Below are 19,085 nucleotides of genomic sequence, written 5' to 3'. Positions count from 1 at the left end.
GTCGAAAGGCATGGGATACATTAAAATTTGAATTTCTCGGCAATCGGACAACGGAGAAAATGTTAGACGTGACGGAGAGGGGTAAAGGAAAGGTAACGAGGAAAATTTCTAACGGCGTGGACTATGTGACACCAGCCGCAATAAACGACATCGTGCTATCCGTGAAAAATCCAGTATTTCCAGTATTTCTAGTATTGATGAGAAGAGTTCTCCTCGAGGCCGAACGCGAAGGTGGCTCTTCGGGGGCAGCTCCGCCATTCCGAGGATTTCCATCGAGTACTTACATCCCAAGATTCGAGTCGCGAGTCGCGGAGTGAATCAGAAGCATTCTCACTGTGCTATAATTTCGGTGGCTGTTACACGAAAATCCGCCCTTAATCTGTTAACCAGCGAAGTCAGTTTTATCATTCTATTTGTATCAGAAATGGGCAAGTCGAATTAAGTCGGTTTTTGTCATTTGTCGCTACACAACTAGGGAGCCCTTTGTTCGAAAAACCTGCCGGTTAACAGGTTAAACTTGGGAAAACCTGAATAACGATGTTTTCCTTTGACACGTGGTTACATTAACGAGCGATTCCGAAATTTAGAGAACCTTGGTTTAACATTTCCGTTCCCTTCATTCTATCAACTCTGAATTTAAATTAAAATATCGATATGAACATATACGAATGACGTATCAGTGTTAAACTCCTTATTTATCAATAACTTTTAAACAGTGCGCAAGAAGCAAGTAATTATTGCTCCGCCGTATTTTATTTTTTATATAGGTATATACAACTTCGTCAAATTTCTCACTAAAAATTTTCGATTTCCACATTTTTAAATTCACATTCGCATAGAATTAATATGCAAGACTTTGAAATAGCCATGCGCTGACATTAAACCGCCATATTAGTAAACAATCTTAAGCAATCTACAAAATCTTAATGACCTCGCAAACACTTATTATTTCATGGGAAAATAAATTACCGTCAGTGTAAAAACTAGCCGCTTAGAATAATTCCTCACAACTTCGATACTGGTACATGCTACTTCAACGTGTCAGTAATTCTGCCGTAACTCACCAAAACGCCGTAAACATATCTGCGTGTCATCACCACTTGGAAGTGTCATCTCAATCCATGTGTCATATGTTGGCGGAATCGTGACACTGATCCGGCTTAGGGATTCAAAATACTTCCTTCTATCCGTGTATTCAAGAGACCTCCTCACCGATCAACTGACGTTACAATTACAAAGGGAACGTCAGAATTTAGGGTGTCATAAATGTCACCCAGCAGAGTGCGCACGTTAGACCAACAGGACTTCGGGTAACGTTCAATTCAAACACTTCCGAACTCCGAATACTCGACTGAAATGCAAGGAGCATCGGCGACAACGACACATCATTGGGCAAATCCGGCAGGGACTGATTTTTGTCATACAGGCGCGGCGGTATCAAACCCGTTCGTGCAGCTGATTCGGGACAGTAGGTATTGTCCCGTCTGTATTCGGCGATACTTAAACGAATTCTTCTATGATTACGCACGTATCGGGATTCCTGAAGAAATTCGCCGAGATTAGCCTGGATTACGTCGTATCGCTGGCAACCGCCTTGTAATGCTGACGTAACGGATAAATCGAACGTGTCCAATGTCAAAGAATATATTCTGGTGGAACTGTTCGAACCTTCGAGCTGCCACTGGTGGACTAACCAACCGTCTCTTACGATTGTTCTAACGCGTCGGTTTAACGAACGCCGGGCTAACAAGCTGTGGAACCGTCGGTGGATCCTCGGAACATTGGACGATGTCAGGGCTGGCGGTGTATGTTCACTTCCGTTCAACTGCCGCGCGGCGAGTACGGCGCGCGAGACCTTCGGCTAGACGATCGCGAGCTAGGAGCCGGAAAGGGAGCGCGAGCCGGAGATGCAGTTTGTTGTCACCGGTGCGAGATCAACACGGTGAATGCTGCCGGGGACAGAAACCGGCGTAACATCCCCGGCCACGTGGGGACTCATCCAAAGGGGATTTTAGTGGGGATATTTGTCGCCTGCCGCGTGAAAAACTGCCAACACTTGAATAGGTCCCGACACGCCGAAGAAAAACGCGGCTACCGATCCGACGCCGATGCCTCTCAGCTGGACACCGCCTGTCGGCTAGATATGCCCCGCGTGGATGCCATGGGCCGGCGATTCCTTCATCCGATCTAATAAGTAGAGTCGTTTTGGTCACCATTCTCTGCGACACGAGGCTCCACCAGTTTGTGGTAGTACACACCAGTTCATGAATCATGCCCCACTGGCCGGCACTGAATTCATTCCTAAACACGAATCCCCTCGCGTACATTGAATCTTCGATGCACGACGCGTGTCTGTGTTTGATGGTGATTTAATTAAGGATTTCTTTGTAATTTAGTGCAAAGTTAGTAGGCGCATAAACGAGGGGAGTGAGCGAGAGAGAGGGAAAGATAGTCTCAAAAACTAGGCAAATAGGTGATAGAGATATCGTAGAAGTGAGATTGGAAATATAGGTTTAGGTTATATATATCAGCAAATAATATGAATTAGATTAGGGCAGATTAGTATAGAGTTGAAAGAGAACGAATGAGAGAGATTTGGAGTGCCCAGAGAGGAGTATGAGAAAGGAGAGGAAAGTATGAGTATTGTAGGGGAATATGTAGAGTTTAATGTGAGTTACTGCGGGGGTGGATGAGACTGCGTGGGAGTGAATAAAGGTGCAATGGAGAGAATGATACAAAACTTAAATTTCTAAACCAAGTCCATTTTATGGTTGTAGAGTTTAAATTAATAAATACACGTGTATATATAGAATTATGAATCTCATCGAGATAATTGAAGGAATTGAAAAAAGGGTACTGTTTGTAATTAATCGCACCTATACCTTCTCGTGAGAAGCAACACTTTTTGCATGATCAAAAAATACGTTTGTGCGCAACACTATTTTTGTATTTATTGCTATGTGAATATCAATAACTTGCAAAGGAAAGTTAAGACCAACATCTTCATCACTGAGCAATTCAAAAGTCACAGTTGCACGATATGACGTTTCTGGGACAATGAAGTCACTGTCAATATTAAGATTTTACATTTTTACCTTGAAAGCGCGTCATTTATCAGAAATAAATGTATCTGAATAATGACAAAATATTTTGATCGATGAAAAGGTTCCTTCGCTCACTGTTAGATGATATTTGGTGTACGGAGATATCTTTTTTGCTACAGCTACCAGAAATAGGCAAATGGTCCTAGATAGTCGAGGAAAATACTTTGGTTAAAAAAAACACGTAATGTATTTTTAATTTTAATAAATACCGCTTCAATAATGCGAACGGACGTCTGCACCAACCTAATACTAACGAATAATGGAAAATTAAACGTTTTCCGATGCGGCAAACTGGTCAGCCCATCAGTCACCACCCAAGATCAGGGAAGAACGACATCTCTATTGGCGAAACCACGAAATTTACTACCTTTCTAGAAGCCCAGAGCACGAGCCTCATACAAATGGCCCCAGAAGGCATTCGACCCACGAAAAAGTCACCTGGCGTTCCATCGACAATGGCAGGCCCCGAAATGTGCCCTAAGTAACCGTAGCAAATCGCGACAAATCACGTGTGTCAATGCGCCTCAGACGACAGTGGCGAATAGCTGTGTCCAATTGCGAAGGGTCGATCCAGCGCATCGACAGCAGCACGCTCGGGATTAACGAGCAACGTGTGCGATCGAGCTCCTATAAATTCGACCACCAAAGGCCCGTGACAAATCATGCCGCACACTCAATTTGCGACAAGATAGACGTTCGTGGCAATTTGTCGGCGTGCGCGGAAAGCGTAACAGATAAATTAATCGAGAACGCTGCAGCGTTTGTTGCATTCATCCATACACGCGTTCAGCTGCGCGTGAAATTAGCTGGAGGAAAACTGGCATTATTGCTCGCAGCGTAATAGTTTTGACAAATTGTTCTTGTGGGTATTGAAAAATCATGAAAACTGTATTCTGCCTTTGACCCTTTCCGCTCCAACTTGAGGCGGCTTCATCCATATCAGTTTCATGATGGTTAAATTCAGTGTCATCAGTGAAAAAAAACGAACTGATGACGTCAGGTGTCAGTGGTAAAAAATCCGGTTCCCTGTTTTGGAATGTGGCAGTTCACACTTGTCCGTGCCAATTACTGACATAGGATAAAGAGCACTGACACTGACGGCACTGAACCGTCACGGAACTGACATGTTTGAATCCGCCTTTATCTAGGTACTAGGTTATCGTTAACAGAGTATACTCAACTCTCTATTTATGTAATCCTACAAATTACAAATTTTACCATTCTTGTAAGCTTGAGTGAAAGATCACTGTACCTGGGAGGTATGCTGAGAGTACAAACGGTCAATACAATAGAATAAAAAATCTGTATGAAAAGTGAATTTAATTAGTGATAAAATCATTGCATTAATGTTACTATATTTGTATTACATTGTTAAGGGAACCATTACCAAGTATGATTTTTAATCGCATCACTTATCTGAAAGTGGTATTGGAACGGAATTTTATAGTCCAAGAGGCTCGTCGGAAGTCATACTTTCCGAAGCGTGAAGGTAGTTCTACGTCAACAGAGAAGCACGTTATCGCGTCAACTTGTCGTGGTAGTCGTAAAACCCTAATCTCTTAGCTTAAAGGGGCCTTAAAGTCTCCGAGCTCAAATTTACCCCTTTCTTTGTATCATAAAACAGTCCATCTCACGATTGGTCGCACGTTCCATCGATCAACACTCGAATACCAGACAACCGAGGAGAAACAATTTTTCGTATTTCAAAGTGTCCTAGTGGTAGATTCACTAATTACAAAACGCGAAACGGTGAAAATCGCTCTCCAATTAAGGGGTTAGACCACCTTGGCCAGGTCAAGAAATACCACATCTTTAGGAATTTATTTAAAAAATTTGTTTATCTTTATTGATTTTCTTTATATTAAGCATTTGAAACCTTGAATGAGGCTAATTTCAGCTATACCTGAATAATTACATTTTGTTCGGTTTGTACATTAAATTCTTAAGTTACAATTTTTCACAAAATATGATTTATACTTTGAGTTTGCTCTTCACAATCGCATTTCGGATCTTTAACAATTCCCTTAGAAGCAAGTGATGGTTTCAAATTACAATGGTCCGCTCTACAACGATTAATGAGCATACCATGTCTTTAATTTTGTACAGAAAATTTTTAATCAAAACTGCTGCTTTTGTCACTTGGAAGTAAATTCCCAAAGATGCGATATTTCTTGACCTGGCCAAGGTGGTCTAACCCTTTCGTGCCTAATAAAGCTCGTAAGTAATCGTCACTCCATCTCAAACAGATATTGCCCACATTCATAGGCGTAGCAATTAGATCACCACTGTTACAAACTCTGACCGAACGGACAGCAGACACTTGTCTGTGAAAATGTGACCTACATACATGATGCATCGACGAAGAAGTCATCTCTGTTTCCTGCATAAAAAGCCTGCGCGTGCAACTGGTTTACTTTATCCTGGGATCGCATTTAGTCACTCTGTCTACTTTGCCTAAATGCTTCCCCGTTTTCCGAAATGACAGCGCTTAGAAAACTCTTCCGCGAACGCGTCCACCGACTCATCTGCTTTGCGCTCCAGCGTTCCGTGAAGCTGTCAGGAGCATCGCCGGGTTCGTCACTACATTTCATTTCGCGGATTCGTCGTTGATGCGTGACGCCAGGTTACGTCGAACCGTGTCGCCGAGCTTTTTTCCCCGCGGCGTGCAAATTATCTCGTTGATTGAGCCGACTATTTTTTCCCCAGTGCACGACCAGCGCACTCGTGGCTGGAGGCTGGTGGCAGCGGTGAAGTGGCAGATAGTAGTCGCCTGCGTCGCCCGCTTACGAGGAACGGCTAAAGAGACGAGCAACGACTGAGCGCGTCCTGGAACGTTACGTAGAGGACCGTCGCCGTGCGTCAAGTGTTCCGCGGTGGAGGAGATAACCCGCGGCGGGTGGAAAGGAGGGCGACAGATGAGGAAGAAGCAGGAGGAGCAGAAGAAGAAGAAGAATACGACCAAGAAGAGGAGCCACGCGAGAGGAGTGCGCGACGCGGTTTTTGCTCCGTTGCCGCGACGTTCCGCCGGCGTCACATTCATCCTGACACGCTCCTCGTCATTCCCTCCATCTATCTTTCGAAATAAAAACAAAAAAAAAACAAAACATAACTACTGAATACTTATGATAACACAAGGAAGCGGGCGAGGTTCGCGTCTCCCGGTATAAAATTGATCGGCTGTTGTTAGGTTCCAAATATTCGAATTTGTTAGAAGCGCAGCTCGAATTTTATCTGCTTTTTAAAATATACACTGGGGTAAATCCGGGAGATGTAGTCGGGCCGGAGAGTCGGTCGAGTCGCTATATTTCAGAGTCTACAGTCAAAATGCGGTAAAGTGCAGACCAATTACTTCTCTAGAAGCCAAACAGTTGAAGGAATAGCGTCATTTCGATTCCTTCTGTGTTTTTCTGGATTTATAGGCTATACGAGGTAAATTGAGGTTACATTTATTGTAACCTTAATTTTAGTTTATTTTCGTTTAATGTTTGGGATAATAAGATAGTAGAGATATTGAGGGATAATGCAGCCAAAGTATTTGGCCATATTAACTCTTCCTCTCAAAGCTAACGGGAAGACCATCTCTCGCTGCAGAAAGGTGAGATGGTCGAGTTATAATTTTTTTTATTATTTTTGTTTATTTTATTATTATATTTTTTTATTTAGTTTATTTATTCATTTTTATATTCATTTGCCTTGCTAATTTCCAGTAGGTAGTTCACTTTTTTTTTATATGTTCTTTACTTGTTTAGCGTGAACAAATTAAATATCAATGAATCTGTTGTATTCACTCATAAATAATGTTACTTTATTCTTTGCTGATTTTCCATGAATAATTATGTGAGTGGTCTCTGCCATCGACGAAAACCATTTCTCCCGGCACCTCGGGAGAGATGGTCAGATGTCATGACTTCAGTTTTCAACCCGATTTACAGTAGGTATTTACTAGGTATCGCAGATATTTCTCCTCAATTTGCACTCACGAGTATTGGAATTGCAATAATTCATTTGATTCTACGGATTGCGAACTCTTTGATCAGTACAGTGTCTAATGAAAGCAGCATGCACACTGGAAGGCAGACTTGTAGTGCAAAGTGTTAGCGATATTTGAAGTTCCATCCTAACAAAATGATACACGCAGACTTTGGCTGTACAAATGTTTAACACATGCGTCGGACGTCAAGCGGTGGAATCTTACTCCCCGAACAATCGGCCGTTCGAAAAGCAAGCTTTCATTGCTGACGAGGTTCTCACGTCGCTTCCTTTAATCTCCGCCGTATAGATTTTCATGCTCGGTGTCACCAGAAATAGCCCACGATGAATCACTGGAGGCACGGATCTTTTACCCCGTCGATCGAGTATCATCGAGCTGTTCCCCGCATTCCTGGCGTTTTACTTAGGTCTACTTAAAAGGGTTGGATCGCCCGAAGGCTCTAGAGCGGATATCGGGTTCGAGCGAGAGTCCTCGGCTCAGCCGGCTCGAAGCAGACTACTAAACAAGGCGCATCCTGCGGGACCATTCATTACACGACTCGTCTCGTTCGTTAAGCGAGCGTCAGCTAAGAAGGCCACAGTTAATTGAGTTTTAGGAATTCATTTCGTCGCCGATAACCCGCCGGTGGCCTATCCCCCTCCCCCGAAAAACCATCGCGTGGAACCCGCTCTTCGTCCATCGAAGCCCGACCGCCGTTACCGTCTTGTGTTATAGCTTTTCATGAAAATATATGTACAATATATGAATCGTTGATTAGATCGCGTTGACGGAGATGGTATACCGGCGCGTTGTAACAGGGTGTGTCAATTTTTTCAATGTTTTAACTTTAAAAACGACTTTTCAAAAATTTTAAAATTACTCACAAAATTGACACAGTCTAGCGTTGTAATGATTACAGCACTAGAACAGTGTAAAGCTATTAGAATAACATATGCAGCGTAGGTAATTTCTTTAGGTAATTCCATAAAACAATTTGTGTTTTATAATTATTTGCAATAAGTACACGGTTTACGAATGCGAAGGGAAGTTACACTAGAGATTTAAATCTAATATTTTATTTTTGAATGAGATTTAGTTTACTTTTTTTTTAATTAGAAATATTCTTTGCAATTTTTTTTCTCCAGATACCAGTGTTGTTTATATGTCGGAGATACAATACCGTCTAAAAGGCGAGAATAGAATTTCTGCGAGTGTTATAATCATTTTTCGTGTTATTCACCCACGGGTTGCGAAGTACAGTCAGTATTATGTCATTCAATGTAGCTAGAAAATGTGGAGCAATTTCAGGAACGACAAGTCAGTGGAATTCATTAGCGAGGCAGTGAGAACATGATTCATCTACGATCGCAACAAAGGCGTACGAAATGTGAGACTACTATCAACGGTTCCACCCATGCTGAACTGTTTCAATTAGTCGCTACTCTTTACCGACAAAATTCCGTCACACGTGTGTATAAGGATACTTTCGTGCGACGTTAATTAAAGTCCGCACTTGCAATTAATAATTGTAAATATAAATATAATTACTGGTGCTTATTTTCAAATAATAACTCACGAAAAATACAATACTGTTACATTGGTAATTTCATGCAAAATGGAATTCGAAAATAGCAAGATTTCTAGACGATAAACTTGAAATCGCCCGTTTTTAGAGGATGGCAATTAATGCGTAAGGACTTCTGCAGTGAATTAAGTACTTCTCATGTGACTTTTTTCGATATATCTTTTATTTTATTTAACTCTGAATGTTTCTAAACGCCACAAATATTCGACTTGCAAAATTCATAAGGAATTAGAACATGGAACAATTCAATATTAATTAAATCCTTCATTTCAATATTAATGCAAAAAAGTCATTTATCATTTAAAAATAGAAAAAAAGTAGTAGATACCAGTTTTAACAAGTGTTGTTGTATTTTAGAAAATATATTTATGCACACATAATCACCACTCCTGTAGGTGTTTCCCCCTCCATTCACTGCGGCCCCATCGCTTCTAACTCTGGTGCAGACTATACGAAAAGAAATTTTTCACAAACCCCACTGTTTCTTCCGAAAATCACGTAGGGTATTTCAAAAGTAATTATTAAATACCACTTTTTCTTATCTCGAGGGTGTTAGGCACGTTCCTAACGTTTTAATTTTATAACAGCAACGAAAAAGGTAATTCATTACTTTAATGCCTGAAGCAAGCATTAATATATTTTATTCCTCGATATTTTATTCCTCAACCCTCCTCACTTTTTGGTCCTCAATTTTTGTCTCGAGAAATTTCTCACTAAAAGCTTAAAAGTCGGTGGACGAACAATTCTGTCAGTTATATTCGGCTTAAAAGCTTCTCCTCGCACCTTTTTATTTACAAAAGTTTCTTCGTGTGTATTACATGATTACAAATTGCCGGAGGCAAATGCTGCCTCCATTCCCGTCTTCATTGTACTTCGCTAGTTATTACACCACGGAACGTTACGGATTTCATTGTCGGAGGAAAACAGTAATGGCGCGGCAATCATCGCAACATTGTCCACGGAACAAAATGGCAGCGGTTTGCGTTGCTCGTGGTAAAAAAGAAAGTTTTACTTTGAAAGGTATCACCGTTCGTTCCGGCTCATCCGCACGAGCATTTGTTGTTCGACCTGTAATCTCTAATGGATTCTATAGGCATTTAAATAACCATCTCGCCCACCCACCTTCACTTAAAACTCTCTCCGTCTTTTCTCCGAACCCTCGCACTATCTGGACGGCGTACGCTCTCTGACGACAAGAAGACAACTGCTCTTCTCCCGGCATTCCCATTTTTTTTACCGTTACGATCGGCCGTGCAGTGTGTGGTTACCATTATTTGCCTTCGTCCTACGTGTCTTCAGGAACCGTTCGCGCAATTGGCGCAAGAAAATCGTCGCTTCTCGAAAGGAATTTCTCTGCACGTTACGGAGAGGGGACAGCTCCCCATTTAGCGCGATCTCGTGACCGATCGTCAGTAGTGATGACGAATATGAAAAAAAAATAATTAAAACCGACTTCAAAAAAATAAAAATGCACTGAAAAGTGAAAAATATGTTTTTTCCTTATTTAATCTATGACTCAATTTTTTATGTCGGGGCCTCATCATTTGCGCTGTGTAAATCTGACGCTGACTTAAAAAAATGGAGAGTCGTAGATTAAATAAAGAAAAAACTTATTTTTCACTTTTCGCTGCATATTTATTTTTTTCGAAGTTAGTTTTAATTTTTTTTACATTTTTTATTTTCTTACTTTTTTTTAGTTATTTAAGTTGTATAACTACATTTATTTTAAAAAATATGGGCAGGTCTACAAAAGGAGCTGCTCATAAAAAGAGAACCGTTCCAATAATAATGAAACAGATTCCTTATTTTTGGTGTAACATCAAAACTGCTGAACCGATTTTGATAATTCTTTTTCCATGACCTAAGTCGATTGAAGATAGAGTAAATGCAACAAGTTTTACGGAAATCGGTCCAGTAGTTACGGAGAAAATGGCGGACAAACATAATACATACTAACATACATACATACGAACACATCGAACTGAGAATTTCTTCTTTTTTTTTAAGTCGCCTTACAATTTAATTCCGTGGTTGCTGATCACAACATACTAAAAATAATAAATTAATAGGTAAAAAACGTATAAAAATTGTATAAGAAAAAAAACGTGTGAATATCTTCAAAAATCTCGGAGACGTCATTTTAAGGGTAGCCTCCGGTCAAACCCCTTAAAAAACAGGTGATCTTTATAAACTTTTTACAAGAAGAGGTTATAACATCCCCTGAAAAATATTTTTGGCATTTTACTCACTCGTTGGTAGGAATAGTGATATATATAAAATCGATTTTCTGGACAATTTTAACCGGGGGATCCCCTTAAGGCAAGAGGTCAGGCTTTAAGAAACTGTAACGAAAAGTTCGACTTTTTCCAATCGTTCAAATGAAGTGCCCTCTTCGATAGACAACGGTAAGAAAACCGACAGCCCTTGTTTCGTGTAACCGATGCAAGACCGATCGAGTGCTATGAAACGCGCATTGATAAAGTGGAAGAAGTTGGGAAAGTCACGATTCTTTCTTGTATGTAGCGTTGACGATGAGTCAGCAGAGTTAGTCATACGAAACTGGGAGCCGACGAATCCGCACAAGAGCTGGTGCACTTTTAGGGAACTCTCCTGGCAACCCGAGCCAGCGGACCGAACCTTCGTAGACCGAATCGATCACACCGATTACGTATACTTAGCGAATCCTTCCAACAAGGAAATTGAATCGCATGATTGATGGAAGCGCCAACGCCCTGTGATTTGCCCCTCTAGAGCGTGTTTTCAAGCAAGTTTACGATGTTGATGTTTGTTCTGATGGATTCTGATCCGTTCCTTTTATCGCAGCTATAGATACGTTGGCTATTATCATTCTAATTTTTCCATTGTTTAAGCTTCTTTAGCTGTATTCAGCACTCTTACGGAGATACCTGTCTCGTTTCTTTTTTAAATCATACACACGCCTGACTACGAACAATAATTATTATGCAAAGCATTTAAGGACGGAAAACTTTGTAAACAACATCCCCCTTTCATTTCAATAACTAATTTATATTTCATTTTAACTTTCATCAATACTGTCTGCACTTTTCAGCTTTGATACTAGAAAATTTGTTAATTAGATCGTCGATATTAATTTCATGTAATACTTCATTTTCTATTGTTATCAATATACCCTATCCCTGCTTATACAGCTTCCTTAAATGCCTGATGAAAAGTTTACTATGGAAAGTTTAATTCGTGAAAAATCAGGTTTGATCCCTTGTACCATTTTCGACAAATTTTGTGTCTGTTGTGGGCGTGCCTAATAATCTTCTGCTTCAAATTGAAATCTGTTTCTCGAGTCCAAAGCTGTGAATATATTTCATAACTGCTTTGAAACGAATCGCATTTCAATTGCATTGAGAATTTTTTTTATATCCTGAAAATTTCTATAAACTGTCTTTCAGTTTATTATAATATTTCATCCCTCTTGTAGTAAGGTTATTGCCCGTTTAATAAGTAAACGCATAAAGTTTCTTTAAAAGCACTAATTCTTAAACAACGTTTCATTAAACGAAGAGAAGTTGGAGAAAGACACTGACATGACAGTATGACCCTCGCGTATCGCGACAACAAATTAGTCTGTAGCCATAAAACGTGACATAAATCTTATTCGCCGGCGAATATTATTTTCGGCTCGCTTGCACGTTGAGGCAAGTATCCATGTGTGGTAACGAGCGTTTAAGAACTGCCGATAACAGAAGCGTGGGAGTATGCGGAGATAAACCCGCAAAGTGGACGGTGGAATTTGTGTAATCGTTCTTTGGAATTTCGTGGAATCAGTCGCGTGGAGCAGACCCGAAAAAGGAATATTACGTCAATGACTTAACGTGCATCGCCGATATGCCTGATGGTGACGTTGCTCAACGTGGCCAATACAGATAATCCACTGTTTACTTACCCCAGAAAAGGGTTACGATATGAAGCCGTTATCGGGCGCTCATCAATGTTATTCTCGACAATTCCCGATCGTGAATGATTATTGTCGTTAAGAATTTCGCTGGCCATCAACCATGACCGTGTTCCAAAGCGCGAGTAGCCATGCATCTGTAACACGTTCTCGTGGCAATCCTGACAGTGTCGAACAAAGTATTTCGTCGCGATTTGAATATTTATGCAAATAAAAAAGAGAAGTCGTTGTCTTCTTTATTGTGTTTGCAGAATATTGCAAAGACTTAATATCGATGTATAAGAATTTTTATATCGCAATTTGTTTATGCAATACAACACTATTTTCAGGGAAGAAAAATGTGATATATCGTACTATTTGCCTAAAAACTTTTATATCTTAATCCTAATTCAAAAGTTCTCAGGTACAAATATACCTGTCGCTAACAATTCTACGTATTTCATGCTTCGTCTTTCCATAATCAGATAATAGCGTTTGCTATCTCTATTGGGAAAGTATACGTAGTAAAAATAATTGAATAGTTGTACAATTTCCTAATTTCCTAGCTAGCGTTCCGAGCAACCGAGAAGACTGAATTTTTATCATTTTCTTCGTGCCGCCCTTATTTAACTTCATTCAATTTAAAATATATTGTCATTATTTTTTAACAGTCTAATATAATTTTTTGTAACAGGCGTACCGGTAAGTGATTAACATAGCACTTAATTAACATATTTCAGATAGGATTATTTTAGTATTTTAGCAGGGTTTTCTAAATTTACTTAAGAAGTAAAAGACGGATGGAACTTGAAACATTTCAACGTATCTTGAAAAATAAAAATTGTAGATAGGACATTTTGACTAAGGAGCGCAAGCTTGGTTTGAAGTGTATTTATTCTTCCATTCAAATCAATTTTCTCGAATGCCGATTAATCGTAAGATCGAGGAAATACACGGGAGGAATTACACGTAGTGAGAAGATTTATAGTACGTCAGGACTATTTGTACGAGCAGAGGCACAAATGGATGGCAACGCGAGGAATCGATTTAAGAGCACCGTGAAATTAAACACAGGAGCCGCTCGCCTTTAAACGACGGCCCGGCAGTAAAAAGGCACGACGATAATCGTGAGAAAAATTTCGCAGGACATTCATCGTCCTTTTCCATTCTACTCTGCTTCAAGCGTTCCTCGACCTAATTAAAATGTTATACAAGCAACAACGTCGTACACGGTAACGGGTACACGTAACACGCGTGTGTACCACTGAAGGCGAATGCCGACGAAAGAACCTGCCCGATAACGAACGCTGCTGTTCGCTACAGTTACCATTTCAAATCAATCGTTATGCCATACGGTGGCTATTTCTATCTATGGTCACACAAGTGTTAACTACAATCGGCACGTACGTGCAATTTGATTAAATTAAACAGGGTGAAATAATGTCAGCAGTAATTTGTCAAAATCTGTATAAAAAAAAGTGAAATTGTGTCTGTTTCAATTTGTATGTATTAATGTATCGAGGAGTTGAAATGGTAAACGCTGTAAGTGCCACAGAATTTAGAAATTATATTTTTAGTGGAAAGGGATGTAAATTCCATGTTGAATGCGGTTTTAAACTCTGTAAATGCTAGAATAATATATTTTAGGTCCTAAGGGTGTCGCGAGGTAAAGCTGACAAGGGGATCTTCAGGTTTGGCAATTTCAGAAAATTTTGATACTTAAGGGGCGTGAAGGTGTGATTTTTGCCCGAAAAAATCAGGATTTCAACTTTAAATAGCCAATTGAGATTTCCGCTTTGGGTGTCAATCATTGTACAGTTTACCCTATTTAGATGAAATTCAAAGTCAATTAATGTCCGAGTGAAGACCTTCGCGTACACTAAGTGTCAAAATTTTCTGAAGATACCAAACCTGAAGCTCCCCTTGTGAAATCATAAGTACCAACGTCAATGCAGTTGAAATGAAAATACTGAAAATGTCCCCTTCTGGCACTTACATAATTTATTATTTCAAGTCCTCTATTGTAGTCGATAAGAAAATGAAAGATTCAAAAGTATGCTTTTGAAATGAATGTTTCTTCTTAAAAGACTGTTAAGATTGTTCATGGAGGCGGAGCCTTTCCCCTACTTTGATTGCTGCTCAAATGCGTAGAAAGGGTAAAGCCGTGAAAGAGAAACATTCGATTATGGATAAGAGTGTTGGTTATTGCCTAAAATTTTAACAATTTTTTTAGGGGATGATTCGTCTACGATATATGATTGCTGTTAAACTGCGTGTCTTCTTCTCGTATAGGACACGTAGGAATAAAAAAATTGCACAAACAACACGAATTTACGACAGATTTGTTTAACGACTCTATTTATAGGTACAGGTAGATAAATTCTTCTATAACAGTCGCGATTATTACATTTTTTATATCCTACACAGAATTAACGTCGTTAATTGGCAATAGACACGGCTTATCAGCAGTACGAAACGTTCATAATAGATTATCACTTACATTTATAAGACTTCGATTATGTTTGATAAGGGGAAAGTAATCTATTGCATTATGCAATCCATTGTATTCTGAATAAAGAGAAGATGCCATGACAGAGATAGAACTAATAAGGAAAATACCGTTGGCAACGGACCAGTTACCTCGTATTTCATTTAAAAATGTTAAACAGGGGTGGTCAGTTTAAAATAACAAAATATAAAATCTGAATTGGGAAGCAAAATTTTTTTTTATTTAATTTAAAAATCTTATTCCTGCAAGCGTTTGCCACCGTCTTTAACCTCCGCCTAGTTCCCCTACGTCGAACGATCTACGCGAGTCGTTTTAGATGTAATTAGCAAGCGATTTGCACTGAGTAATGATAACAGGAAAAAAGGGGGAGGGAAAAAGAGAAGGAACAGAACCCTGCTCGTAGAGTAGAACCAGTTCAGAGGCGGATGCATGTGTGCACGTCTATCGAGTAAAACGATCGGTCCTCTCTCGAAGCAGGAGGGACTTCGTCATGGCCGAGTGATATCCAATCGGGAATACAGACAGCGAGAAGGCGATATCCAATTGGCGGTATGCGCTGCTGCTAATTAACTCGATAGTTCTGATAGTTCAAAGATGATGTAACAGTGTCTAGGTGGTCCGAGGCGGTGTCGTTTTGTTACTGTAACTAGCGATAATAATTCAGACGGGTAGCATTGCCTGGCAATAGCGAAATTTGCTCAATATCTACAGCTATTATGAAACTACAATTTATCTGTAGTAGCATATAAAACCATTTATACCACTTTATCATAAACTGATACTAAAATAATAGTTGTATAAATCACAACGTTGCGTTTTGAGATTTTCAAAATGAAACGAAGTTGTTTGAATTGTTAAATATTTTGTTGTCAAGATCTGTGTAAAGTTATTTTTAAAGAATCTTGACGCCACAAATTTATGTTATTGAAATTTCAGAGAAATAAGAATTCATTCATGATAATATTTTAATATAATAATAATAAATAATTGATAATTAATCTTATTGGTTAAATGGATAGAATTATATTTATACTTTAATGTAAAAGGCATACAAAATTTTGGATTTTAAAGAATTAATGTTTAAAATAGACACATTAACATAATTTTCTGTATATAATAATGAGAGTATTATTTTTCCCAGAAACTAGTAGCCATCTATATGCTACACTGTAGATGTTACAATAAATTCGTAACACTTTATATAATCTATGACTAGGCGGCGATGTTGGTGGTCCAACTTACTTCTTAATTAGCCGCACTAGCCTCAGGACGCGTGGACCGACTAAATGAGAACTAAATCCTTCTGCTTCTTTTTCATCGATTCGCAAACACGCCCTTATTGCTCAAGGGAATCGCAACAAAGGTTTCCTCCTTTGAATAACAAGACACCACGATAATCGCTGAATAATTAATTTACAGCATGACACTTCTCCACGTGTCCATCTTCCATCAGCATTTTTTCAAATTTTGTCAGCGATTCCCATTACTTTGGATAATCCCACTGTTTCAATTTATTCTTATCTTATTAAAAAAAATGTGCTAAAACACGGAGACTCCGTGTCATCGTATCAATGTTCCATTAGCGTGTCAAAAATATGCCCGATGACTACGTTTCTTGAAAGCATTCGTCGAGGCTCAAGTACTTACTAATTGAGGCACAGCGTCATCATCAGAAGTGGGAATTCCACTTAAATAAAGAAACGTTGAAAATTAAACTTTGTCCCCGTCTTAAATACTTCTGAATGAATCTTTTTGGAAAACTTAAATAATTCCTTAGATTAACCGAAAATTTGTTGTCCTAGATAAATTGCTACGTTTAAGGAAAACCGTACTGTGTATAAGCGAATGTACCATTTGCAAGTTGCATACGAAATTAACCTGGCTATGATGCACGCTTCGGAAACGAACACAAGTAGATAACGGCCTCACTAGTCAGACACGCTAGTCAGACCTATACAGTTCCTCCGTTCGAAGGGGCCGTGTATGGCTGCACATAGTGTCAGTTTATCAGGCTTTGCACTAAGCAATGTATTTTCCTCAATGAGAAATACGAATAAACAACTAGCAACGCAATAATTAATGTAGTATAAAATATCACTTATTTTCTACATTTCGATTTAGGATTTAATGCTGCTACGAACTAACCATTACAAATCATCTGAAAACTAGCTTATTTTTAATTTACGAAAAAGCTGATACCTTATCCTTTTTCATCATTAATTATTCATAATTAAATACTATTTCTTTCTAACATTTGCCAGTCTGTGCAATATTTTTTAACAGAGACGGTAGATCGCAGAATGATCTGAGTTAAGTTTCGAAGCCACTCTCTTAACTAACACATTGTTACCAAAAAAATCTTATAAAGATATTATTAATACCCAAAATTAAAGTTTTAATTTAAACTACTTTTTGTTCAATGACAACTTCTCTCTACATAAAACTATTATGTATACTTCTACCCCTTTTAATAACAATTATTATTATCTCGTCAACTTTAATAAATTTTATTCATCCATTGATACTAATTTTACTACTACTTCTATACTCAATTACAAACTGAATACTTCAACTACCATTTTCACAAAGCTATATATAAATACTGAAAAAAAAGTAGTGACCAAATTCTCCACGCGCCTCCACAAATTAAAGTACGTGGTACGAAAATATAACAGAGGCATGCATTTAAAAAAAAATGCCACTCAGTAGTAGGTCATAACTGATAAGACCGGAGAGGCGTCGTTATAATCTCCGGCCCTGCGAGAGCTGAATATTATCATCGCGACATCCGAAGTTTTGCTGATCCGTCCCCGAATTGAACGTAACCAAAGATACCGCCCGTCAACGCCTCTTTATGGTGAGAGTTCGTTACGTAAAACTCGGAGAAAACAGGGATATTTTGGCTCGGCTGGTTCGCCACGCGCGTGTTTTTTTTTTCACGCGAATCCCCAAAGAGCTCGCAGTTAGGCGGACTTTTATTCGTGTTTCCCAGCGTGACTGTGTATCGTGTGTTCATGCCGCGCCAAGGTGGTGTTCGACGTAGATAGTTACACAAATACCAGGAGCCGTTCGGTCGAGATACTTTTGTTTTTACGACTTTACGAGCCGTATCACCGATTGCTCCGTTTGTTCAGGTTCAACGATCCGCACGCGGGTTCCAAAGGCGGTTCATCGCCATCCCTAAACTCCGCGAGCACCATCTCCCTTCAGCGTTCGACAGAATCCTACCACCGCCCCCTCTATCCCGCCCTATGATTCTCATTTCTTCTCGTTGAAAGCACCCGTGGCGCACGAGGAAACTTAAGCCATTAGGGTCCGCGATAAAGTTCGATAAAACGGTCCGTCTTCGAAGCTTTCTTACACAATCGACGAACTTATGAATCAGCCGCTTTCGAAGCAAATTACGAGATCGGACAAGATATCAGACGGAAGTTACGGAAACTGTCCGCGTTGGCGTTCTAAGCTGAAGTCGCTCATTCTCAACGCGTTTCAAAGGGTATCGCAAACTCTTTCGCTATTACGGATCACTCGTGGTACGTAGGAACAGTTGAAAATGAAATTTCCCCGTGGAAAGCTGGATGTGAGAAATAATCGGACGCTGCTTGCGCGGAGGCGGAGGAGCAGGATAAGAAGCTTGCGATTTTTTTACACTGCGCGTAGAACATTGGTCGATATTTAACCTGTTAACTCGGCACAGTTTTCGATTGATAAATGCTACCTACCTGGGTAGTGACAAATGGCAAATTACAAGTTTACACATGCTTTACATTATTTATGTATTTTACAGGTTTATTAAAATTTTAATTATTTTCTATCATGTGCGAACGCAATGTTACGTAGCTCGATTTAGCACGTATAGCTTTTCTCGAAGAACAGTGCTTCATCCCAGTTTTTCAGATTTATATAGTAAAAGAAAAACATGAACAAAGTGGTAATTTAAATAAGGGGTTAATATTATTTCTGATACAACAAGAATGATAAAATTAAAGACAGAAGTATTCACGCATATG

At 39.4% G+C, this 19,085-nt stretch overlaps 1 protein-coding gene across 6 annotated transcripts in view; it reads right to left on the bottom strand.

The window, feature by feature from the left end:
- LOC143369301 (fibroblast growth factor 18) overlaps nucleotides 1-19,085 on the bottom strand; it is a 197,845-nt gene that overhangs the window by 27,120 nt on the left and 151,640 nt on the right. Inside the window, exon 1 of one of the 6 annotated variants that reach the window (XM_076813083.1) lies at nucleotides 1,065-1,100. The exons of the other annotated variants lie outside the window; for them this stretch is intronic. Within the exon in view, the coding sequence (XP_076669198.1) occupies nucleotides 1,065-1,081 (17 nt within the window). The 5' untranslated portion in view covers nucleotides 1,082-1,100. Of the gene's footprint in view, nucleotides 1-1,064; nucleotides 1,101-19,085 lie in introns of those variants that run through there. 6 annotated transcript variants of the gene reach the window in all.

Source organism: Andrena cerasifolii, chromosome 5, assembly GCF_050908995.1.
Source record: "Andrena cerasifolii isolate SP2316 chromosome 5, iyAndCera1_principal, whole genome shotgun sequence".
Lineage (NCBI taxonomy): Eukaryota > Metazoa > Arthropoda > Insecta > Hymenoptera > Andrenidae > Andrena > Andrena cerasifolii.
This window is presented reverse-complemented; position numbering and strand designations above follow the sequence as displayed.